Source organism: Uloborus diversus, chromosome 2 (assembly GCF_026930045.1).
Source record: "Uloborus diversus isolate 005 chromosome 2, Udiv.v.3.1, whole genome shotgun sequence".
Classification (NCBI taxonomy): Eukaryota; Metazoa; Arthropoda; class Arachnida; order Araneae; family Uloboridae; genus Uloborus; species Uloborus diversus.
The window spans coordinates 189881072-189907675 of NC_072732.1; the positions used below are offsets into that span (position 1 = coordinate 189881072).

The 26604-nt window shown below is 32.9% G+C and overlaps 1 protein-coding gene across 2 annotated transcripts; it reads left to right on the forward strand.

The window, feature by feature from the left end:
- LOC129216222 (ATP-dependent helicase brm-like) lies at positions 1-26604 on the forward strand. Of its 2 annotated transcripts, none has more exons than XM_054850420.1 (6): positions 1-42; positions 17041-17096; positions 18284-18306; positions 19188-19364; positions 24045-24314; positions 25443-26604. In XM_054850420.1, exons 2-6 carry the CDS (start codon positions 17057-17059, stop codon positions 26043-26045), a joined length of 1113 nt encoding a protein of 370 aa, XP_054706395.1. In that variant the 5' UTR covers positions 1-42; positions 17041-17056; the 3' UTR covers positions 26046-26604. The 2 variants fall into 2 exon arrangements, with proteins under 2 accessions (XP_054706395.1, XP_054706394.1); XM_054850419.1 differs by having other exon boundaries at positions 15-135.

Here is a 26604-nt window from a genome sequence, read left to right on the forward strand (position 1 = left end):
AGTTTCAGAGATCGGTCAAAAGAAAGGGAACGCGGGACAATAGTAAGTGGAATATTATACCGCATTTCATTTTCGCATCTGCTGCCTCGACAATTTAGCGTGTTCCACTAAGAACAATTGAATTAGAGGTGCAAGGTCAGTGTTTTAATTTTTAAAATCATAAAAAGCTTTTTAGTTTTCTAAAATCAAAATTTTAAAAAAAATGTGTGTTGTTTTTGAATTTCCTATCCATAAATTTATTATTATTATTATTATTATTATTATTATTATTTTTTGAAAACATTTATAGTTCATACTTAATTAAACTTTTATTCCCAATTTTAAATTCGTAATTGCATACTAAAAATATTAATTTCTGTTTGTATTTGTTGCTTTAATTTAAAGCTTTTTTCTTTTAAATGTTTAAATTATCAACTTCAAATAATAAATCTTCTTCAAATTCAAATCGATAAAAAGTATTTTAGTCTGTGAAAACTATTATTTTTTTTAATGTGTGCTGTTTCTTGAAATTTCCGCATCGGAAATTGAATTCCTAAAGGTGTTTCTTGAAAACATTTATGTCTTATACTTGATTGAACTTTTATTTTGAATTTTGCATTCGTAATTGAATGTAAAAATATTAATTTTTGTCTTTATCAAAAGGAAATAGTTCATTGATCTCTTGCTTCAAGAACTTTTTAAAAACTGTCATTTAAATTATAAAGTTAAGATGGTAAAGCTTTTTCATATTAAATTTTTTTAGTAATTTGTAAGCAGCAGACATTCTTTATATAATTTTATTTATTTTTTTATGATTCAGCTATAAGTAACATTTTGAAACGGCAAGGTTTTCTTAGAATGTTTTATATGTTCTTCAAATTTAAATTTCGGTTGTGTTTATTACATTTCAATGGTAGTGAACAAGAATATTCGTCATTTACTTCATACCATGAAACCTTAAAAGAGTGATGCCGCTACTCATGCTCAAATCGCTTCTTTTTAATAAAATTTATTTTCTGTGGTGTATGTGTGTATATATATATATATATATATATATATATATATATATATATATATATACCACAATACCACATGATCTCACTTTATCATTCGTGGATTTTTTTATTTATTTTTTCGGTCACTATAATTTCCAAAAAAATACTTTGTCTGCTCCTTAAAAACTACTTTTTCATCACCAAACTAGTTTGAATTCCGCGGCTTTTGCTTTCTCAGCCAACTGTTATTGCTGTTAAGAAACTTTTAAAATGCCACGAAAACAAGTTTCATTATCTTGATCACGATATGACCACGCTATTACGGGTCTGTCTAAAATCACTTTTTTTTTTAGAGTCGATCGATTTTTCTCGGCTACGATTTTTTACTTTTTCAATCTAGTTGTATTAAATGGGACTTGAAATTGTTGCAAATATTGGTCAATTTTTAAGGCTCGTGAAAATGATACATCCCTTCTATTTTCAAGTGAATAATTTTTCTTCTATCAACCTAGTTTGAATATCACCCCTTCATATTAGCTTTTCTGCCGCTCTTAACCACTATTGCAGTAAAAGAAGCTTTAAGTTTTGTACGGGATCATTTGAAGCAAAAATATTACTTTTAAAAATAATTTTACTACTTAAAATTTTGAGAATACCCATTCGTAAGTAAATACGATCCCCTGAAATAAATTAATCACTGAACTTAAAAATTATTTTTCCATGCTCGTCAAATTTCGTTCGCGAAACACTGCGTTAAATGAAGTTTAAGGAAGTTGAAGAGTTGGTCAATTTAAAAGGCTTTCGGAAAGATATTAATCCCTTCATTATCTTAAAGAAATTGTTTTCATTCGTATGTAACTTTCCCTTTAACAATACAATTTGAAATAACTCCTTCATTATCTTAAAGAAATTATTTTTATTCCCTCGTAAGAATTTTTTTCTCCATCAACGCAGTTTGAATACAACACCTTTGTTTTAGCTTTTCTGTTTTTCATTACCACTATTGCAGAAAAGAAAGCTTTAAGTTTGCTACGAAATCACTTGAAATTAAAACATTAAAAAAAAGGAAAGAATATTACTTCGTACTTAAAGTTTTGGAAGATGTTTAGCCGCAAGTAAATAAATTTCCCTTCAATAAAATAATCTCTGAACTTAAATTATTCTACGGTTATTGTCAATTTTCTTTAGTAAAATACTGATTTCTGGGGAATCGGGGGGGGGGGGGGGGTCTTTAGTTTATAAGATTATTTCCGGATAATGTTCAGATTGTTTGATTTCACATTCATTATTTCCTATTCTTCTCCATTGAACACTTCATTTAAAAGGCACTTAGATGTCAAGAATTTATCAATGAAACCTAAAATTAAAAATATATATATATATTAAAAAAACTGAATGAAGACAGTAGAAAAGCGCATAAATGTTCAAATGAAACACTTAGTACTACAGCCAGCCCAAGTAATTTTTCTTTTAATTTTAAAGGAGAGACTAAAAACATTTAAAATTAGTAGCATTTTAACGTTGATTTGTGTTTCTAATTTCTACTCTTTTACTTCATTTAATCCGGTAGCTCCTAATATCCGGCTCCTTATCTCTCATATCACACCTCTATTTCGATAAAATTCGATTTAAGACATGACGCAATGCGCAAATTCGCAGATGTTACCTAAGAAAATCAGATAGTAAGTGTACTTACTATACGTGATTTTATTAAAATAAAAAATATGTGCAAATGACAACATTTAGGGGGGCCAAGGGAGTCAACTAATCCACTCGCTTTGGAAATTAATGTGTTTACGTATAAGTGGACTTGGTTTTTGTTGTATACCAATAAAATTTTAATTAAATGTGCACCCTTTGCCCCTTCCCCTGAAAAAAATCGAAATGACGGGCCTGGATATCATCATCATTAAATGATAAGGTAGGTATAATATTGGAAATTCTTAAACCATTGTAGTTTCTAGAACAGTTATAAATTTGCAATACTATTTTGTCTGATCTGAAATCGGCGTTTTTCTAAATGAAGATGAAGAAAAATGTTTCTAATTTTAAATCAGCATCATGAGCAGTTACATATAAATAGAAAAATTGATCTCGTAAATCTGCTTACAGTGGAAAAATTTCCCTTTTGTGCTTCGTTGTTTCTTAAGAGTACGTCTGAAGTTCAATGCCATGTTAGAGCTTTCAGTTACACGTTCGATAATTATCGCTTTCTTTCAACAAACTCTGAACTACTGAACCTGAACGGATTCTGAAAGGATTAATTGATTTGCTTCAGTTGCTCAAGCTCGCTTCTAGTCATGTTTTTCCAGAAAAAAACAGAGGCAGAAAAGCAAAGGATTAAACGAAAAGAAACATGATCATCTACTGTTATGAAAGAAGAAAAAGAACGTGTTTATTAAAAAGATTGTGAGCTACATAAACAATATTAGCAGGTGGGCCCCAAACTGAAAGAAGGGGGGGGGGGGATTTTCATTTTGCCGATTGAAACACCTAATTTTAACGAATGATAAAATATAAGTATGATATCATTGATAATGTTTTTCAAGAAATTTCAATTTTGTAATGCTGTTTCCAAATTTGCCGAATCGTCAGACAAAATTAGCCGAAAAAGCAAGTCTTTGGGAGATTACAGTGACCAACTGAATTTACGTAAACGGACAAAAATCTGTTGAGACCGGTTAAATTTTTCTGCGAAACAGTGCCGGTCCGCCGATCCACCGTTGGAGAATCGCTGGCTTGGAATGGATGAGGAAGTAGCAAACTATGTAAGAAAGCCTTTTGAAAATTTATAGATTTAGCTGGTGTGGAAAAAAAAAAGCACCTTAAATAAGGCGAAGGCAGATGTTCTCAGTAAAAAAGAAAAAAAGCATTTTTATGGTATGAAAAGCCGTTGTACAGTAGGTTATGGGCAGTGTCGTTCTTTTAGCGACCCGTGCGTCAGAGGATCGATTCATTTTTCAACTGGTACATTGTACTCGTTCATTTGAGCGACTTCGTTTATCTAAAAAAGTTACAGGTGATCTCTCTGCGAGAGTTGCCCACGTACATTGAAAATGTTTCATTACATCGGTAATGTTGTTTTGGGGGAAAGCAGCTAAAATGATTTAAAAGTAAGAAATTATATCAATAAAATGGAACCTTTTTTTTTTTTGTAAACGTTATATGTATAAAGCATCAATATAATATTCTACATTAGTCACCGCTCAAAAGAACAACCGTTCATTTTTAGGAGATCGTACTGCACCGTTCGGTTGTAAAGAGTCGGTTTTTTGACCCGTTCGTTCATAAACAACACACCCCTAATATACAGTACATTTAAATTGGATCGTAAATATTTTTTTCGAAATCAATAAATTAACGCAAAGAATAATTTTCTACGAAGGCGATGGAAATTCAATATACTGAATAAGACATCAACTTTTGCCAGAAAAATCATTTTTAATGGGAACAAAAAAGTTTTTTCTTTTCAAGAAGATCTACCAAGAAGAGAATCACAGCAGAAAGATCTTCCGTTTATAACGATTTCCCTCCAGAAACCACAAGGATAATAAGGGGAACCATGTTATGAATCCACCGTATCAGTAACATGATTTAATTAAATGAAGACCTACCATAAAGAGAATCACAGAAGAGAGTTCTGTTATTGATAACGACTTCACTCTGGATACCGGGAGGACGTATTACGGGTCCATATTATTAGTATTATATTACAATAAAATAAAGACCTAGCATAAAGAGAACTACAGAAGTGTATTCTGTCGTTTATTATGAATTTCCCCTAAATACCATGAAGTTAGGTTGTGTATAGTAATATTTTTCAATACAAATGAAAATAAGTCACAAAAAAAAAAAAAAAAAACATACAGTAGAAAATTCTGCAGTTGGTAATGGTTTCCCTCCAAATATCATGAGGTAATATTGGGTATAGCAATATGTTGCAATTGAAATGAAGCTCTGTCGCAAAAGAATCACAGTAGAAAATTTTGCAACTGATAATGACTTCCCTCTTAATATTATGCGGTAACGTTGAGGGTAGTAATATGTTTTCAATTTAATGATATGAAGATCTGAAGATCTGACATAAAATTACCACTGTAGAGCACTCTGCCCTTGATAATGGTATCCCTTTAGGACACCATCCTCATACAGATAATAGCCAAAATCACTGATCGAGTAACGTTCTGACGTCACCAACAATGAAACTCGCTCCTTAGCATGCATGACCGCATTATTTCATAGTTCAAGCACCAAAAATTCAGTACGTTATTTGCAACTCCAATAAACTATAGGGGGCGTTGCAGACACTGTCAAATGGCGGACGAAAAAGGTAAAACAAATGCCGTAACTTATAACTTGCTTTGATGCTTAGTGAATGATGGCAATTTTTTTGCCGTGTTTGTAGGACGCTTTCATTTCTTTTCCTCTAAAATCACATTACACCACAAACAGTCTAAAGCCTGTAATTTACGCCAAAGAAAACACGTGGAATGGAATGTTTTACCTTTTTCGACAGTATTGTTAATCACCGCAAGGTAGTGTATTCGAGCTCTGGAGTTGCGAATTCATAATTTGATAAATTTTTTTTGCAATGTTCGATATTCAGAGAAATGCAATATTTTAACAAGGCTGAAAAAGGTCCGGTAACTTAACTGTTTTACTGGTAAAACTGTCATTTCAGGAGAATGAAGAAACGTAAAAATGGTCAACAATGAACGCTGTCTACTGGAGTTTAGGGTTAATTCACTGGAATTAGAGTTAAAATTTCAACTATCAAAATATCACTAAACAGGCAATGGCTTCGTTCAAATATAGAAGCAATTTTCACCCGGCATACAATGACGGCAGATTTTCAAGTAAGGAAATATTGTGGATAATATTATGCTTCAGTTTAAGTGAAGGTTTGTCATAAAAAGAATCACAGTAGAGAATTCTGCCGAAGATAATGAATTTCCTATGGATACTATGAAGTACTCGTTTGGATAGATCCAATCCATCATACGATTTTCGTCAATTCCTTGCTTTTTTCATCCACAAATAACACAGTTCAATGAAAATATTTTAGCTTTAGAAACATAAAATTGGTTTTGGTTTTCGAATAGATAATCTTACGAATTTCAAATAAGTTGAAGCTTAATTTTGAAAATTATATTGGAATGAACGATTAAGCTTGGGTGTCTAACGGGAGATAAAATATTGCATCAACGGAATTGCAAACGAGACTTGCTGCACCAGTTGTTATAATGAAAGAGTTGCACTAGTGAGAGGTCGTTCTAAAGAGCGTCGGACTGCATCAGTAATGTAGCTGAAGGCCTATTAAGAAGAGAATCATAGTAGAAAAAAAAACCGATTAAAATGGCATGCCTCTGGAAATCACAAAGATAGTCATGGAAACCGTAAAATGGATCCATCTTATCAGTAATACGTCTTCGATTAAATGCCTATCATAAAGATAATTACAGAAGAAATTCATGCAGGTGATATTAACTTCCCACTGCATACCACTAGGATTTTTTTTCTCAAATTTTGTAATAACATTATTAGTTGTCTGTACATTCTTTTCAATATACGCAGAAATTAAGGACACTACATCCTATTTCAACGCATGAGTGGTAATATGTCCACTAGGGTAGTTCAAAATTACATGTAAAAAGTTTCTCCTAGATAACAGGACACCCCTCAATATTTTTATATTTGTGGATAGTAATATACTGGAAGAATTTTAGCTTCCTATTTCAACTGAAAGTGGGTGCTCAACCCCTCTCCCAAATTTCATAAGTAGGGGAGGGTCCTAAAATACATTGAACTGAAAAAACAATGCTACACATTATCATATACACTAGTAATATGCATATACATATTCAATAAAATAATTATTTACAAAAAAAAAAAACAGCTTAAGAAATTAAATGTTTCTAAATTTGTGGCACGGCTAATGTTAAATAAAGGGGTCACTGAGCAACCTCTTAAAATTTGAGTAAGAAGCTAAAACTTTTACAGCATAATACTATTAGTAAGTCTTAAAAAAAAATTGGGGATGTCCCGGACTCTTGCTGAAAAATAGTTTTTTTGAACCAACCTAATATCCACAGGCATTTTAGAGTTCTAAAAAGTCATGGACATACTTTTATAACTTGAAAGTTTAAAGAATGAATATAAAATATACTAAAAACGAAATACTAAAAACAAAAGCAAAAACAAAATATTAGCGAGCATAAATAAAAACAAATTTGTATATTACATGTTATTACTGATAAAAAAAACTTATTTTACATTGTAAAAACCGCATTGTTTTAAACGCTTCGGGCAATTAAAGAATTTACATAATTAAAAAAACGGATAATCGTTAATGACAGAAAAAAATACACTAAGTTTGCCCATTAACACAAATGTGCGAAAAGTCGCCCTTCGTACACTCTCGTTCGCTGAACCGTGAGACAATACTGTTAAACCTTTTTTTTTTTTTTTTCTTGTCAGCTTATGCTGTGTTATGGCACGCGCACAATTAAACTGTTTGCCTAAATTCCGACGCCTTTGCGGGTGACCTCAAGAATGAAAACGAGAGAGAAAAGCTATTTTCTGCTCCATTGCGCCGGTCATGGTTGCGTAAATTGCAAAGAAATACATAAGTAACGGTTGAGCCCATTCTTATTCGGCTTACAATTCATTCAGTGTCAAGTCACAGAAATTAATGGATCAGTTTGAACAAGAAAAAAAAATCCCAAATAACAAAAGAGATTTAAAGTACTCTCCTTTTAATACATTCTTCCAAGCAATTACAATAGAATTTCAACATTGCCATGTGACTAAGACAATTTGCAGCAAATAAACGTTGTCAATCCACCCATCTTTATATTACGTCTTAGACGAGGTTTTATGGAACTGAAATGAAAAATTAACAAATAGATAGTGATTCATAATTTTAAAAACTCTGACATTTGCGCTTCTCCGCTGTCCCCAGTAATACTAAATGCCTACTGCTTTGTCATTTTTAACATGAAGCAAAAACGCACTCAAAATTGCAAGCAAATACAGTAGACATTTAGAATTACGAGGGCAGCGGCTTCACAAAGGGTAGCACCTCATAGTGCATTTTTACTTCCTTTTGTAAAAAAGGAAGTATTGTATTCGCGAAAAAAATTTCACTCAAAAATCGACCTTAATTTCCATTTTACTGACCCCCGAATGAATGTTGAGATTTTTTTCGACTCGTGGATAAGTGCCTAAGAATGTATAGACACGCGAAATATCCATTTTGATGATTACCGAGTTAATTACAACGAGTTTTCTCGTGACGTCTGTATGTATGTATGTATTTATGCATATGCGAATGTGCGTATGTATGTCGCATAACTGAAGAACGGTACGTCGTAGAAAGTTGAAATTTGGTACAAAGACACCTAGTGGAGTCTAGTTGTGCACCTCCCTTTTTGGTTGCACCTCTTGTGTTTCTAAAGGGGTCTTTTGCCCCTTTTTTTTTGGGGGGGGGGGAAATCATTGTTAATTTCGATGTAAAATCAAGTGGTGTTATAATTTGGCGGACACTTGGCGATGTATCGCCAGTATTTTTTGGTCGCCAAGTTTTGTCGCTAACCTGGCGACAAATTTGGCGATTTTTTTTTTTTTTTTAACTGATTGCAATTTGGCCACTGTTGGTGATATTTAGAGAGTAAACTATTGAATCACATTGAAATTGCAGTAATGCCTAAATGACATTAAATTGGAGTAAAAGGAAGTCATGTGATGCACACATTAGCTCGTTAAAAATCGATTTGCCTTTTATTCTAATTCCATTACATAAATTCCATGCGTTAGAAACAAAAAATAATTTCATCATTCAAAAATCGACACCAATGACTCTCGCATTCAGCGAGCCGAATATCCCCTTAGATCTTAATGAAGACGAAAAGGGAAAGCGCGAAAGCCAAAAATATAAGGAGAGACAACTAAATACAGTTGATCGAATTTCGACCAAAAATAAACTGCATGAGACTGCAAATTTCGTTCACTGTATGTGAACTATCGTTGTAATGGGATTCAAGCAATGTGATAGCAATTAAAACGGTACTGAACATTTGTTTCGCTGAAACGAGCATTTCGTTGCATTTGAATTTACTGCAATGAAAAATTATTTCTCTTACCTGTGTATAGCAGTTTGCCTATTCTGAAGGACCCGTCAACTGTAGGACTGAACCTAAGTAAGAAACAAGTAAACGGAATTAATTAAGTATTAAAGCTACGTAGATAATACATAAATATGTTGTAGTAATCCATACAATCTAGACAGTGGTCCCCAACCTTTTTTTTTTTACCAGAGGGTCACACCTTTTATATTAAAATGAATCTTACGAGGCAGAACACATGTAGATTTTAAATATGCTGTTGGATCTTATTTTGAAATGAGTATTTCGTGCCAGAACACACTTAAACAGGAGACATTGCGCTTATTTGTAAGAAAATATTATTAGAAAATATTGTTGTTGATTAGCAATCCAATGATCCATTGATTTTTAAATTCAGCCTAGCATGAATCTGTCTGGTACTAACTTATCTAAGGAATTTCTGCCTGACATATTATTCACTGTTTGATTGCTGCACAAGAACACATGAAAATATTTCAGCATAAGTAAAACTTGATTTTTTTTTTCAAATACAGATATTCTATCCGTTACCGTACTGCAATGATCCTAATAAAGTAAACCCTAGTTTGAATTATATTATTTTGAGAAAGCTGGAATTTTTATGAAGCTCTTTAGGTGTCAAATAGGAAAAAAAATAATTTATTGAAATAAACTCTACTGATATGTAATTCCCAGATCGCTGTGACTGATGTAATGAGCCAGTGAAATAGTAGGGGAATGTGGGGCACAGTGAAACAGCGGGGCAAAGTGAAATGGCAAAATAGTTACTCTGCTTTCAGTACCACCTATCTAGTAATCTTTAACTATATAGTAGCACATGTAGTCTATTCCAGTCAAGAAAAAAATGCCATAAAAGATTAAAGTATATGGTAATACAGGCAATTTTCAAAAATTTGCACTCATATTGTAATATTTTGTTCTAAGTCAAAAATCATTTTTCTTATTATGGAATGATAAATTTCTTGTTATTAACATTTTATACTTAATTGAGGCCTTCTAATATGTGGTGAAATATTTGTTTAGTTAATATTAAGCTTATTTATGTTTTAAATATTTTGTACAATTAGTCAAGTACGTGCGGGGCAAAGTGAAATATAGATTGTTTTGTTTTTGCTTACGCATTCATTTATTAATAAATTTATTTATATTCTTATATTAAGTAATTTACTTATATTTTTCACTCATTCACTTATTTTAATATTCATTCACTCTTTTACTCACTTATTTATTTTTCTTCATGCATTAATTTATTAATTTATTTAATTTTTCGTTTATTATTTCAGTAACTTTTGATTTATTCATTAATACTTTTATTTACTCATTCATACGATCAAAAGTAATTTTTATAATCTAATAGAAAATATTTAATTAGAAACATATATTATTTTTCACTTTGCCCCCATGAATTTTTAAAGTAAAAATGTTTTTTTTTTTTTTTTTTTTTTTTTTTTTTTTTTTTTTTTGAAGGCCCCAAATTTAATGCCAAAAGTAAAAAATACTGTTTCAATGCAAGTTTTATTATAAAATACAATGTTCTTTCTTTATGCACTGCAATTTTCAAAACACATTTCCAATTTGTTCATTTTGAAAAAGCTCAGTAATCTTAACCATTTCACTTTGCCCCATATTCCCCTGCTACATTTATTTGAGTCAAATGTAATATTTTTTTTTTATTATTCTAAGGTTAAATAATATGTTCCCAACCAGTCCAACAAACCTTGCTACTGATTCCCCTCCCATTAACGCTGCTAGCTGTTTGGCAAACGTAAATTAAAGTTTCGATAATTCTGAATATGAATATACTTACAAATAAACATTCATATCTACAAAAATAATACAGCGGAAGGGGAGTCCTGCACAATGTTTCATCGAATTCTTAATTTTCCTCCCTCTTTCAAAATTGTTTTTATTTAGAATCATTGCTTCAATTGCCATTTCACCTAAAAGTAAATACTGAATAAAAATAATTTTGCGATCGTTTGTTATGGTAATATTGTTGAAAAAATGCAATTCGCAACTCCGATAAACTATAGGGGGCGCTGAAGCCACTGTCTAATGGCGGATGAAAAAGGTAAAACAAACAAATGCCGTAACTTATAACTTACTTTGACGCTTTGTGAATGACAGTAATTTTCCTCGTGTTTGTGGGAAGCTTTCTTTTCTATTCTTCTGAAACTACATTACACCACAAACCGTCAGAAGTCTGTAATTTACACCAAAGAAATCACGTGGAATGGAATGTTTTACCTTTTTCTTTAGCATTGTTAATCACTGCAAGGTAGCGTATTCGAGCTCTGGAGTTGCGAATTAAAACGATCATTTGTTCAAGTTAGAACATAAAAATGACAATTGGTGATGTGTATATTTAACATTACCAAAGCCAGTTGTTTTCACAAACTCTAACTTTGGCGATAACCACAGATGTCAAGAAATCAACCATCCAAGTTAATCGGCTAATCTATTCGAACACACCCACTGGAAAATTAAATCATTGGCACAAGGTGGATGAAAATAAATATTACTTAAGAAGAAAAAATATCGTTCCTACAAAAAAGAACAATAGTTGATGTTATTGTTTTTCAAGAATAGTAAAAAAGCTTGAAAAGGTAGAAGTTGCGCCTTCAAAAAATTTTCTGCAGCTGCTTGCTCAGCTTTTTTTTAAAACTCTGCCCCGCTTAGAACCAGGCACGTCATTTAGGAGGGTCATCTCCCCCCCCCCCCCGGATTTGAAAAATTAGTGTTTTTATACCTAAATAGGCGTGATTTTTTTTTTTTTTTTTTTCAGTTTTCCGATAAAATTTAAATTGAGTATACATCCTGTGTCCCCCCCTCCCCCTGTGAAAATTCGAATAGTTATTTATGACTCCAAATGATTTTAAAATTGATCTTGCGTTTTAAAATGATGGACCTGAAGAGTTTTCTTTACAGTGTGGAGAAGACAAAAAAATATATACACCTATACAACACTATTAAGGACAAAGAGATAGTCATTGCTCATAGTCATTTAAAGAGTGACTACATTCTAAAACACTCTCCGTATTTTATTTTATTTTTTAATATTATGTTAATATATTTCGTGTTTGTGTATATTTTCTTCCGGATATTACGATTACTAAATTACTTCACATACAAGACAAGGTTATATCTATATTTTTTTCATTTATGCGTAGTATATAACCGTTAAACATACCTCAAGGGTTCGTCGCATCTTTATTCCTCAGCGATTTACATTAAAGCATCCTCAACAAGATCCCAAGGATACGGTGATTATAGACATGTCACGTACACATTTAACAACTTCAAACGCAGATCGGCCTTCGTAATGAAATAGCGAAAGACACCAAGTTCAAGTATGCTCCACATCAGTTTATAAATAAATTTATTAAAATGTGTATAGCATCGCTTGAAACGGAAATGTTCAGAAACAGTTATAATTGTTTTAATAATAAATCAATTAAAGGGGAAAGAAATCTCTTCAAATGGAAAATGATACATTTAGAATCCGTCGAAGTGTTTAGAAACAGTTGTTACTTTTTGCTTCCTTTTACAAAAAAGGAAGTATTGTTTTCGCGAAAAAAATTTCACTCAAAATTCGGCCTTAATTTTTATTTTACTCTACCTTGAATGAATGTTGAATTTTTTTTTTTCTTTTTTTCTTTTTTTCTCGACTCGACAGCACGAGAATAAGTGCCTAAGAGCGTATAGACACGCGAAATATCCATTTTGACGATTCCCGAGTTAATTACAACGAATTTTCTCGTGACGTCTGTATGTACGTATGTGCGTATGTATGTCGCATAACTCAAGAACGGTATGTCATAGAAAGTTGAAATTTAGTACGTAGACTCGTAGTGGGGTCTAGTTGTGCACCTCCCCTTTTGGTTGCATTCGGTTGTTTCTAAAGGGGTTTTTGCCCCTTTTTGGGGGGAAATCATTGTTAATTTCGAAGCAAACTCAAGTGGTGTTATAATTTGGCGGACACTTGGCAATATATCGCCAATCTTTTGCTCGCCAAGTTTTGTCGCGAACTTGGCGACAAATTTGGTGTAAAAGGAAATCATGTGATGCACACATCAACTCGTTTAATATTAGAAAAAGAATTAAATTAATTTCAGGAGGAAGGAATCGCTTCAAATGAAAAATGATACATTTAGAATCCATTGAACTGTTTAGAACCCCTTATTATTTGTTTAAACATTAGCAACATAGTTAACTAATTGGGCGGTGTAATCTATCGCTTGAAAGAAGAAACGATACATTTTGAACCCGTTGGACTGTTTAAAACCATATGTTTATTGATTTTCAATGTTAGAAATATCATTACGTAAATTAAATAAAAGATGCATGTATCGCTTGAAGAAGAAAATCATACATATTTGAAATCCTTTAGAACAGTTCTGTTCCTCAAAGTCATACTAACGTAAGTCACATTATCACTACTTTTCAGGAGAGCATAAAAACATTTGTTCAGTGCTTGAAAAGATTGGGATTCGCGCTCTTATAAGGCTGGTAAATACTAGAAAAAAAAATTTGTTTTACTGAATTGCGGTTTTATGGCTCAGTGCGAAATAAGATTCTACATACAATGCAATAATAACCTGATAATCGTCATTTTTGGACTTAACGTTAGTCTGGTTTTGAGATACGGAATGTAAAACATTTATTTCCAATCCTGAAACATTATTGAATGCATTAATTGAATAGTTTATTATTTGACTAGTTGAAGCCAGATTTTTAGATCTAACATTCTATTACTACTTTACATACAGTGGCTCCCAAAAGTGTTCGTACACTTTGAAATTGTTTTAGTAAAACCAAAATAACGCAAAACTGAATTCGAATATGAAGTCCTTTTTTTTTTCACATCATTCCTATGTCATTCTAAATAACACCCTGTATTCTTTTAAAAATATTGACGGATCTTCTTTTTGAAATGGGTCAAAAAACGAAGAGACAGAGAAGCAATATACCACAAAAATCATCGTACACTCAAATATTTTCGAATAAATTCATGATTAAAATTTTAATATGTCGTTTTTTTTTATTATTTTTGCATTGTGTTGACTCTTAAAAGTCATTTGGCTTTAGTTTTTTGTTTATTTATTCCTTAATACTGTGCTTATTACTTTAAAATGGCTGGTATTCGTAAAAAACCACAAACACCATTCGAAATTTGAATTTTTTCTTCACAGTAGCGGTAAATTGGTTTGAAATGTTTCTAAATTGGTTAATAAATTTCATTCTATATTAAAGTGCTTGATAAAATACTTTAAAGAAAAGAATCTGAGCGAAAACAAGGTAAGAAAAGGTCAACGGGCAAGTTGACAAAGCGTGATCGGAGATTTACAGTTAAAAAAATTATGAAAAAGACACATTTGAGTGCTGTAAAAGTCTGCAGAGTTAAATGAAAATTTTACATTTAATTTTCACCTAAAATTGTTCGCCAAGTTTTCTGATTAGCTGGATTAAATGGGACCACTTCCCGCAGAAATTTTCTTGGCCGTGCGAAAAACAGAAAGCTTACGCTTTTCGTCGCAAAATCAATGATAAATAAACTTAGTTGAACCAGTTAATCAGGACAGTGAAGGTGTTCTTGTTTGAGGATACATATCAGCATCAGGACTGGGAATTTTTTGATAAAATAATGAATCATGCTGTTCATTTGAATATTTTAAAAACCAATTTTAAACTATTAGCCAAAAATTTGGTTATCGGAAACAACTTTTTTTTTATCAAGACAACGATAAGAAGCACACGGTTTTCAACGTTTGCGTCTAGTGCCTCAAAAATGGTCCTGAAGTTTAGAAAATACCCCTTCAGTCTCCAGATTTGAACTTAATGTAACATATTTAGAGATATCTGGAGGCTAGATTACGAAAGTATGGCTTTGAAACGAAAATAGAGCTAGTAACAATAAGACTCAAAGTGTGGTTGAACACTTACTCAGAAATTACGCAAAAAAAGAAAAAAAAAAGAATGAAATCTATTCCCAGACGTTTAAAGGTGTTATTGATACTGCATAATATCCTACTAAATAATAACTTAATAAAAAGTTAGATTGTTCAATAATATATATAGCATTTTTTAAAGTGTACGAAGACTTTTGTGAGATAAAATTTCCGGCACTTTTTCGGTTTTTGATTTTTAAAAAATTAAGTTTTGATATTTTTTTTAAAAAAATTCATGCAGTTTTGTTAAAAATTGATCATAGATCTTATAATTAAATACCTATTCCGAAATATTAATACTAATCAATGGATAGTGCCCTATTTCTTTGAAAGTCGTAGGTGTACAAACACTTTTAGGAGCCACTGTAGATCCTACTTATTGACTTTTAGATCAGCACTCCTGGTTGAAGCCTGAATTTTAAATCTAAACTACTTACTTACTTAAGAAAGTAATCAGACCAGTTTTGTTTCCCGAAATTCCCATCCACTCCTAAAATTTTTGGTGTGATAAAGTTTGATCTGTTTCAGTTTATCTGAATGCACAATTTGCTGGCATATATGTGTAATCCATTTGCAATAATGAGAGATCCTTTTTCATTTTTCACATACACGGTTATCGTTTTTAGCTGCAATTTAAATATATGCTAGCGTTATCGATTTTTTAAGCCATAACATACACTATATTATCTTTTTTTACCCATTTGTGGATTATATGTGGAATTCGTTTATGCACGATTACCATGCCGGATTCTCGAGAGTTTACGGTACCTCAAAAACTCTTTTTTGCAGATACTGTGCTTTACCTTCTCATGGAAGTACTATCCGAAATTAAGAAATATAAATGATCGAACCCACTTAAAATGAAAAAGTATGCATTCGTTTAAAGCTATTGTCATTTGGGGTCATTTGGAGCAACGACAGAAATGGGATGTGAAATAAATTATTCTAATGCAAATAGTGCGACTTTATTTTAATGAGGAATATAAATTATAAACAACGAGAAGACTAAACAATACTCGAAATCTGCTTTTTAATTCTTGTGAAATAAATGATAAATAATATAATAATGACAATGTTCATTTTGTTGATAAAAGTTAATAAACTAATTTCGAGGCTGAACTTAAGAAATGTGGATTACGCTTTTAAACTGACGACTTGACTTGAACAGGGCCACAGAGAGCCAAGGCGGACTCCTAGTCAGTTATGTCGCCCCCCCCCCCTCCCTAAAAAAGAAGGAAAAAAAGAAAAGAAAAAGGGGAAAAGAGGAAAAACAGGGGGAAAGAATGAGAAGGGGGGAGAAAGAAAAGGAGAAAAAGAAGAAAAAAAGGAGGGGGATAAATCAAAACTGCTTTCTAAAAAATAATTAGCTCTATTTTAAATGAGGGCCACAACAGTATATACCAAAAAAGTAAATTATACTTAATCTTTACGTTTTCTCTTATTCGGAGTCTTCCCCCCCCCCCCCCATTTTTTCTTTCTTTCCTTCTTTTCTTTCTTTCTTACTTTTGCGTCAGAGTCACCGGGTCTCCAAGACCCGGGCCCCTAGTTTCCGACTAGGCTGACATGGTCTCTCGTCGGGCCTGGACTTGAATCGAAGAAATCCTCGAAAACGTGCATTATTTGAAAAGTTAAAATGAATTAAATCTACAAATATATGCTTGTTTAGGTTCAGCCTTGAAATTAATCTGTTAACATTATTAACAGAACTAACTTTATAATTAATTTGCAATTATTTTTCACTGTTTTTTGGGAACAATTAAAAAACAACTGCATCACTTTCATCACACAGAAAGGTTACGGATCAGAATTTCAAAGCCCTCGCATAAGAAGTTTCACTTCAAAATTGAAGTGGCGCAAAGTTAACCGGAATGGTTCAAAGCTACCATGAATAACTGTAACTAAGCTAATAATTTTTTTAAAACTTCATTCTCAATATTTAATATACAAAGTACTTAATTCCAATACTGTTGATTTTAGGGGCTGAAAGTCTGTGATGTTATCCATAAAACTTTTACTACTTTTATTTGCTGTTGGTAAGTACTCTACATTGTTTTATAAATTTATTTAAATTTTCTTATTTTATTTAGATACTTGATGATTATTTAAATCATTTAACTGTGGTATAATTACATATTAATGGGTCATTTCACGGTATTTTTGACTTTTATGTTGAGTCCGTAGCGTGACGTGATCTTTTTTTGCCATAACGTTTTAATTTACTGTTTGATTTGCAAATTATTTTAATTTGAGTTGGTGTGTCGGTAGGAAAAGCTCAAAATAAAATAATAGCTAATCAAACAGTAAATTAAAAAGTTATGGCAAAAAAAGATCACGTTACGGACTCTACGTAAATGTATAAATTACCGTGAAATGATCCAAATACAAAAGTGACAACAAGCAACAGGTTCTATGCTGAGCTAGGCAGATCCTAGTCAATTTATGCGTCCCAAGTGGAAACCAATATCTTTCATAAGGTTTCTACCTCCCGGGATCGTTACACGTTACTCCTGTAAACTGTTCCAAGTGCGAACAGTTTTGTTGAAGTAGTAAAATTCTTCATAATTTCCTTATTAGCTTTAGAGTTGGGCAGCTTAGAACAATGATCTTGCTTTCTGTGCAAATATTTAGCCCATCAATGATCTTAATTTTGATAAGTTAAAACAACTGAATCATGTCCTCTCTGACTTTCCTCTGCTTGAGACTACACATATTAAACCTTTTAAGCATGATATCATAATGTAAATCCGAAAGTCTCCTTGCCAGCCTATTAGTTTTTCTGGGGGTATTTCCTAATAAAAAAATAATTTTCTTTAGATAAAGAGACCCGGAACTGAACAGTATACTTCAAAAGAGATTTTATCAAACTCCTTCATATAACAAACTTCAGTATTTGTAAAACGCTTCGTATAATATATTTACCTGAATTCAAAATTAATTTCGTCAACATGATTTTTGATGCATTAATTTTGCTATGCATCCCCTTTCAAAAACGAAATATTGTCATCATCCCTGTTACAAAAAACGTGCATATTTGTCCATGTTTAAAATATTGCATTTAAGAGTGAAAATATTAGAAGAAACTGCAAATATGGGCAAACTTTAACCACTATATTCGGAAAAATATCTTCAAAAACACGTTTCCTTTTAGTTTTTGAATTCAAACCAAAACATTTTAAGAGTTTTTAGATTTTGCAACTAACGCCTCTTCTTTTCCTTTTAGGTTGGACAACAGCAGATGAAAGAGTAAGTTAGAATTCATTTATTTGTGTACTCTTGACTACCAGCTATGCCAAAATTTTAAAAGCTATAAAAAAGCAACTATTTCTAACTAATTCTAATTTAAACATTTACAATCCAACTATTTCTCAATTTATTTCTGAGAATTGTTCACAGTTTACATTCAACCTGGGTCCAACTGGGTTGGTCAACTCTGACTGGATCATCAGCCAGTGTTCACCGGAACTCTCAAATTCTCTGAAGTTTTGACAAGGGTTCCACAACTGGTGTTACTGTTTGCTGAATCAAAGCATTAAAATGTTCGTAAAATTTTAATTTTTATAAAAGTTGGAATACTTAAGGGTGGTTTTTATGTAAAAATAAGTGCGAATAAATAAGTTGTTAAAAACATATTTTATAAATTTGTTGCAATTTAAACTATTGCTGCTTTTATTTATTTTTCATAATATATATTAGTTTAGAAAAACAGAAAAAGAGAAAAAAAGCTCCATGAGCTTCCTTACCATACATTTTCTTATTAAAGTGCTTGTATCGTGATAAAATCAAAATTGAATAATAATTTTGTACATTTGAGTTAAATTAAGCTTTGATACCCATTTTTTTTTTTTTTTTTTTAAATCGTTGTTCAAAGGGTTCCATTAAAAATAAAAAATAAAAAAACGGTGAGCTCAAAAGGTTTCCCAAAGAGTAAAAGTTTCAATACCCCTGCAATAGATCAAAGCTTTGACTCTTTCCTCTATGCTCAAAGTTTTTCTTTTCTTTTTGCATTTTTGCCAAATTTCTTGGCATGCGTTCCTAAACGATACGAGTAATATTCAAAGCACGTTCAGTAGCATTCAAATTGTGTTTCTCATACCTCTGTTTCTCATATATTCCTTCCCTTCCAGCAAAGACGACAAGCTCCCTACGGAGCTTATGAGGGCAGCTACAACGGGGCTGCTAGTTACAGTCCGCAACGGCCACAAGAGCAAGCATATCAGCCACAACAGGCCTATGGCCCTCCACAGGGATACGGCCCGGCGCAAGCGGCTAGACCACAGCGCCCTAGAGGAGGATCTGCTCCCGTAAGTTACATTCACAACAAATAGATATAAGTTCAGCAGATTATTTCTCTCTCTCTCTTTCTCCACCTTTCTTCTTTTTGAAACATTCGAATGTATTTTTATCCACTTATCAGGAGAGATTTAACTATAATTCTAATTCATCGATTCATTTTTTTAAATTAAACTTAGGGTGGACATGGGTTTCCATAATGTACGTAGTACTTTTTTTTCGTTTTTTGTTATAAGAGGCGTGAAATGTTCATTTTTAAAGTCTTTAGTTACGTTATTGTAATGATAGACTCTCCGGTTTTTCTGAGCAATATTTTAATATCGTGTTTTCAGATTTCAGAGGAAAACATTTTTGACATTTTTACTAAAATGATCTTTATTAAATCTTTTTTTATCACTGCTAAAATTTATTAATTTACTAATTTACCGCCAGTATTATTTTACGTTATTGAAATAATACTGGTGGCCTTTTTTATGGAAAAAAATTGCTTCATCGATGCTGTATCTAACTAAACACTGGAATCGTCAAAATCATCTTCAGTAGTTGTAATGTATCGATCATGTGATAGTAGCCCATTGCTAAAAGTTAAACTTAGATGTAGTTTGTTTCCATACTCCTCTCACCTAACAAATCGACTGAAAGTAAGCAAATCGGTTGCCGGAAGTTTTGCTGTTTTAGGGATTTTTTCTGCTACTAAAAAAAGTAAACCAATATTTTCTGTCTGATTGGCGCAGATTTGTTACTGTCCGCGGCAAGCATAAGACTGACGCAGCCAAATGGCGTTTTTTTTTTTTTTAACTAGTCTATCTTTCTCAAGAACGAAGTATAGATAGCAATATAAAACGTTCAATAATTCCTACGCTATTAGCAGTACTTTATACATAATTGCTTTCACATAGGCAGCATATTTAAATAACAAAATTTGATTGGAAATATTGCATTCAAGTGTTTCAGATTTTCAAAGAGCACTTGATCAATTCGTAGAGAAGACATCCATCGTGAATGCAATTTCAATTTCTATGCTTTGTGTCTCTAGTACACAATTCTCTGAAGTCGTAGTACGATCGAAACTTAACGAATGTCATTTTGCTAACTTGTTAAACTACATGCTCTCTGTTTTGGTGTTTTCTTTTTCATCACTTAAAATACAATATGAAATTACATTGTTCTCATTCTTGAAATTTTTCATCATTTTCATAATAACGTCCTTCATAATAAAGTTTCTATATAAGAGCAGAGTTAAGAAGTTATATTTAAAGAAGATCGCAATTAGATGCAAAATAATTTCAAAACCGAAAAAGGCAATTTTCGGAAAGTAAGTATAAATGCTACGAGATTCCTCTGAAATGGTTTTCTTTTTTTGGATGGCATAATAGATTTTGTAATCATTAATTTACAAAATCTTGTTCTCGCAGACGTATAAGATAGTAAAGCAGACAAGTCATTTGATTTGTCGATCGTCAACAACACGTAAATAACATAGATCAGGCAGCTTGAATCTAGAAGAAATTGTTCTTCAACGATTAAATTACAAATGAAATTATATGTAAACAGATCAAGCTCAAGAAATCACGCAAGTTGAATCCATAATAATTTATATTTATCTATTTAAATTCTGTTTACAAATGTAGTTAAATTGCAACAAAATGTGATTATTGAATATGCAATTTCTTGTAGCCCAGATATAATTATGTTTACAACCCAAGCCGCATTCTACATTCTAGCAATGCGCAGTTAGTTCCCAGAAATGCCAAAATCCTTATTTCAGTTCTGATACAAAAGAAGCCATCGTTTTTCTCGTGCTATATCGTGTAAAATTAAACTGTATGTAAATCGAATGCGCTAGCTGGTATCCCAAAGAAAATGTTTTGCAATGATAACAATGGTCAAAACTACAAACAACATTAGTATACAATCAAAACAAGCATACAAAACTGTGAAAGTAGAATGCATGACAGCTCACATTAGTCGATGTATGCATACACAAATCCAGTTTACAAACCAAGCTAATTTGCAGCAAATGCAGTTATTGAATATGCATTTTCTTCCAGCCTGGATTATATTATATTTGCAACGCAAAACCACGATCCAAAATGCAGCAATGCTCAATTAGTGGCAGCGATTAACTCGTGCAAAAGCCCTAATCTCATTTCACCTAGAAATGACGCCATCGTTTTTCTCATATGGTATCGTATTAACTTAAACCGGTATGTAAAGCGCCTGTACTGAGACAAAACAGGGTATCGGACAAGTACAAGAGGGATCTTAGGGTCTGGAGAACTGACCCAAATGTCGTGTGAAAAATCGAAAGCCGGACAAACAATCGAGAGTGACTTTTGACAGCAAGAGGAAAACGAAATTAAGATCAGATCGTGACGCCGGTGAAAGGAGAAAGAAAGCGATTCTAATGAGAAAGTGAAGTATCGGGGTCGTCATAATCTGATGAACCAGATCGCGCAAAGATACATTGTCCCAAAGGCATCGCAGGTAACTTCCTTTGTTCTGATGGTCGCATGCGATTAGAATTTATCTTCTTGATTCGATTTTGAAAACAAGTAAGAACTATAATCTATACATTTGTTACAAAATTCCCATGAACCCTTTCATAGAAAGCAAATTGAAAGTTCATAACCTCATGTGCTCATTGAAAGGTCGCGACTAAGTTGGATAGGCCGCTGAAACTAATTGCAAAAGTAAATTATTTACTTTTCCAATAATAATGAAATATATCTAACGAGCTGACAAAATGAATTTAGTGGAGCATGTTTAATGATTGTAAATCCTCTCTGGTGATGGTAAACTTTTGTAACATATCTTTTAACCTTCTGAAAGGAGACAGTGTGTGGTTTCATCAGCATTCAAGTAATAGAATTTATTTTGTATTGTACCGTACCTTTTCACAATTCCACCAATTGACTATACTACCGTTGGCAGGTAAACGGCAGTATCTGTACACATGAGTTTTCGAGATATTAGAAGAAACGCGTTTTAGATTCAATATTAACAATAGGGAAATGTTGGAATTTGACTCTTTTTTTAATACAGAAACCAAATAAGCAAGCTTGTGCAATAAAGCTAACGTACAATAGATGTAAAATTGTAAAAAAAGAAAAAAAAAAAGAAAAATTTGCAGTTTCTGCCCCACGGCAGTTTAGGTTTTCCCAGTTTCAAAAACCGAATATTTTGAAAATAAGAATATGAAAAACTGGTTTTACTTTTCATACAAATTCGAATTGCAAAGTTATTAATTACGCTACTAATTGTAAGTAGCAACTCACTATGAAAGGTTAAGTATATCTGCTTTCAGCAAATGTTTTATATTTAAAACGAATGAAGACCTTAAAATAAGTACTATTTTATCACAAAAATTAACAAAATAGAGGATATTATAGAAATAAGTTCTCTTTATGATTTTTATTTTTAAATTCACACTGAGCATATTGAGCAGTCTCCTGAAAATGTTACAGTGAAATGTAAAAATTAGAAATGAAGAAAGATGAAAAACAAGATAATTTGAATTTTGGCTTCTTGAATTCAAATTATGTTTTTCGCAATCACGTGTGTGTGTGTGTGTATGTAGGCGTGTGTGTATTAATCAGGCATGAGTGTGGGTATGTGTGTGTATATAAGTATGTGTATATGCGTGTGTGTTTGTGTCTGTGTAGGTGTGTGCGTGTGTGTTTGTGTCTGTGTGCAGGCATGAAAGTGTGTAGATGTGTGCATGTGTATTTGTGTCTGTGTGCAAGCATGAAAGTATGTATATGTGTGTGTGTGCTGGTGTGCGTATGTATCCGTGTGTATGTTGGATATGGACGCAACCTGGAGACGGTTTTCGCAAGAGGAGCAGCATCGTGAGGCCGGTCGACGGTGATGCTGCAGAGGGAGGCGGGGGGAAAATAAATTCCTAGGAATTCAAAACAGTCAAATGAGAACAATAAGCAATGTGATTGCTCAATAATTTACGATAGAATTTAATTATGTGTATTTTAATTAAAAGTCTACCAGAGTCAGTTGAAATAAATATCGTATACCTTGAATGCTTTTCATCACAGTTATACTGAATGTTTAAATAGAAGAGTAAAAGGACACTTAACTCGACGAGAGAGAGAAAGTTTCCCGTTTAAATACTTCTTCAGCCTCATCTCGCTTCAGATATATTCACTTTTCCGCTTGTGGTAATGTTCCCACGACAAATAATGTTATATAATAACATGAGATATAGTATCATCCTATGTTATAAGGTCACTGAAAAATTGGGAAAAATCAGGCAAAAAAGTATACCAGTGTTTCGTAACATACCATACTTTCTTTTTCATGAATTATGCAGAACAGTTTAAAATAAGTGATTATTCCTCGCTCTGATACAAGAACTGAATAACAAAAATTGTCATATAAGACTAATTTAAAAACAATTTAGAGCAGTTAAGAGAATTTTTTAGTTTTAACTTTCGCAGCGACATATTGCGTACATTGAAGACAGTATTTGTTATTCTTCAAATAATAACCCAACAATCTTTAACTGATGTTGTTCATTGAAAGACTGATAGGTGAGTTTAATTTACATTTACGAGTAGTACGTTGACATTGGCAATTTTCGAGTTTCAAACCATTTTAAAGAATTGTTCAAGCGAAAAGAAAAATTCCATCCTTTGTTTCAAACTTTCTCAAACACTTAATTTTTGTCTTCATAGGATGAAGAAGAAAAGGACGAAGGACCACATCCTCTGCAGCTGCTGCTTGAAAAGTCCAAATTTGAATGCGGCGGGAAATCTGACGGCTACTACGCAGACAGTGATGTCGGCTGTCAAGCCTTCCACTATTGTGTCTCTGGACAGAAGCATTCTATGATGTGCCCTGAAGGCACCGTTTTTCACCAAGTTCATCTAAATTGCGTGCCAGCGGATCAAGATATCTGTTCCAAGGCAAATCAATTTTATTTCGTCAACGATTATCTCAATAAAGTAAGTATACTTTCCATGCATTTTTCGTTGAATGTCAAAGATATACTTGACCCTATTTAACGATAACCGAGGCCTTAATCTAGCTACACTTCACTCTTTGTGAATAGAGGGAGCGAACCCTATCACCCCCTAATGTGCTCACTCAACTCTAACAAAATTCGGTGGAATCGAATACGATTAAATGCACCAACCAATCGCACAGCCAGGAATTTCCTTTACCCAACCCAGAAGAAATTTTCTCACCTCTCTACATGTATATAGAATTTGATCAAATTGAATAAAATAGAGTTGAATGAGCTCCTAAGTTTACTTAGTAAGATAAACAGAAACATCCATTCACTTGGAAGGTGTGAAAAAAAGTTTATTCGGCGAACTAGTTCACACCCACGGAATTCTCTCAGACTATAGTTCGTCGATTTTCTTTTGGGAAGGTTATTTTTATCAAGGTCCAATCGGTTGAAAAATGGAAACTACGGTAAAAAGAAACCCTATTTTGTGAGGAGGAGAGTTTTAGATCATCCAGCTATTCATCTGCAGAGTGATCGTTCTTATTGAGACATTTGTCGTAGAGAGCACCGCAAGCTTTCTCATCCCCTTCATAGAAAACAGCCGTCTGCTCTTACAGCCAAATTTAAACGCTGTTTTGAGCCAATTTTCTGTTTTCCTACCCAGATTCTCGTTTGAGAAAAAAGATGGAAATCGGAAAGAGCCATCCAGGCCGTGATGGACTTAAAACAAACACCATAGACACAGTAAAGTGTACCTACAGGTAGATATGCTACTCATTTGTCGATGTATTTGTGTTTTATTGTCCCCCTAAGCATGCAGAAATTGAATGAGTGCACACACCATTAAATTTTAACTTTGCGAGAAATTCTACTGTTCGAATTATTTTTACATGCTCACTGCGGGCTCAGAACTGACAAGTATGACCTGATGTGATAGAAGTCAACCGTGGATTTTATTTCGCGAACGTTTCGGACTTTATAAAAAATATCCTCTTAGTTTCAGTAAAAATACAACCTAATAGACTAGAATTCATTAATAAATGCATTAATAAGTACTGTTTTTTTGATGTCTTATCAGTTTGTCCTACACACTAAAAAAACTTTCATTGTAAAATTTCAGCAACTTGATCAAAGGGGACCAAACAATACTATTCAGTACGCCCAAAGATATTATCCTGAAGGATATGCAGTTGGCGATCCCTTCATCCCTCCCAAAGAAAATCAACAAAGAGAGCCTCCAGCAGCAACTTACGGTTTAGGCCCCGCCTACAGAGAACAAGCTCCTCCTCAAAATAGACCTCAGCAGGCAGTCGCTGCCCATCGTCCACAACCAGCAGCATATGGTCATCAACAACAGTCTTATGCAGCTCAGAGACCAGCACCACAGCCAGCAAGACCAGTTGCCTACCAGCAGCAACAACCAGCTAGGCCCGCTTATCAACAACAACCAGCAAGGCCGGCTGCTTATCAACCTCAACAGCCAGCGAGACCTGCCGCTTATCAGCCAGCTCACAGAGCAGTTGCCTACCAACCTCAAGAACAAGCTCAACCTGTAGCCTACGGCTACGGAGCTAATGCTGAGCAAGCGCATTTACAGCAAGCTTTGCAAGCGCAGCAAGCATACGCTCAACAGCAACAGTCAGCTCAACACTATCCTGCTGCTCCTCAGCAGCACTTATATGGGGCTGAAGCGCAGAGACCCAGATACGTGCCACAATTTTAGAGACTTTCGGATATGAACTTCAAGCAGCTATTTAATATGAAATGTACATTATAACAGGGATTAATATATGGTACCTCCATCAATATTTTTAATAGCAATTATAAAAATATAAAGTTAACGTTTCAATCAACTAAGAGAGCTTGCAGATGTTTAATTAAGATTGAAATGTCTTTTAGTTACTGTTCTTCTCAAAAGTATGGATACCTATTGCGACGGTTCTCTAGTGACAAAATGCATAATCATTAAGAAAAGCATATTGTGATATATTTTTATGCAAAGTATATGATGCTACGAAATTAACATTTACTGATATTTAATTCATAAAAGTGGCAAGGTTTTCTTTATTATTTTTTATTGCTAATATTTTAGCACATATTGCAAGTTTACTTTGCTTCAAAATGTAACTTGATTGTTTGGGATATTTTCATAAATATATGAAGGGGTTTCAGTTTCAACATTATATGGCTGCGTTTTTGTAAAATAAGACAACGTCTGAAATTTGTTTTTGTATATTTATCGAGTTTTGTCCATTTTGTGTGTTCCTGTCTTAATTTTTTGA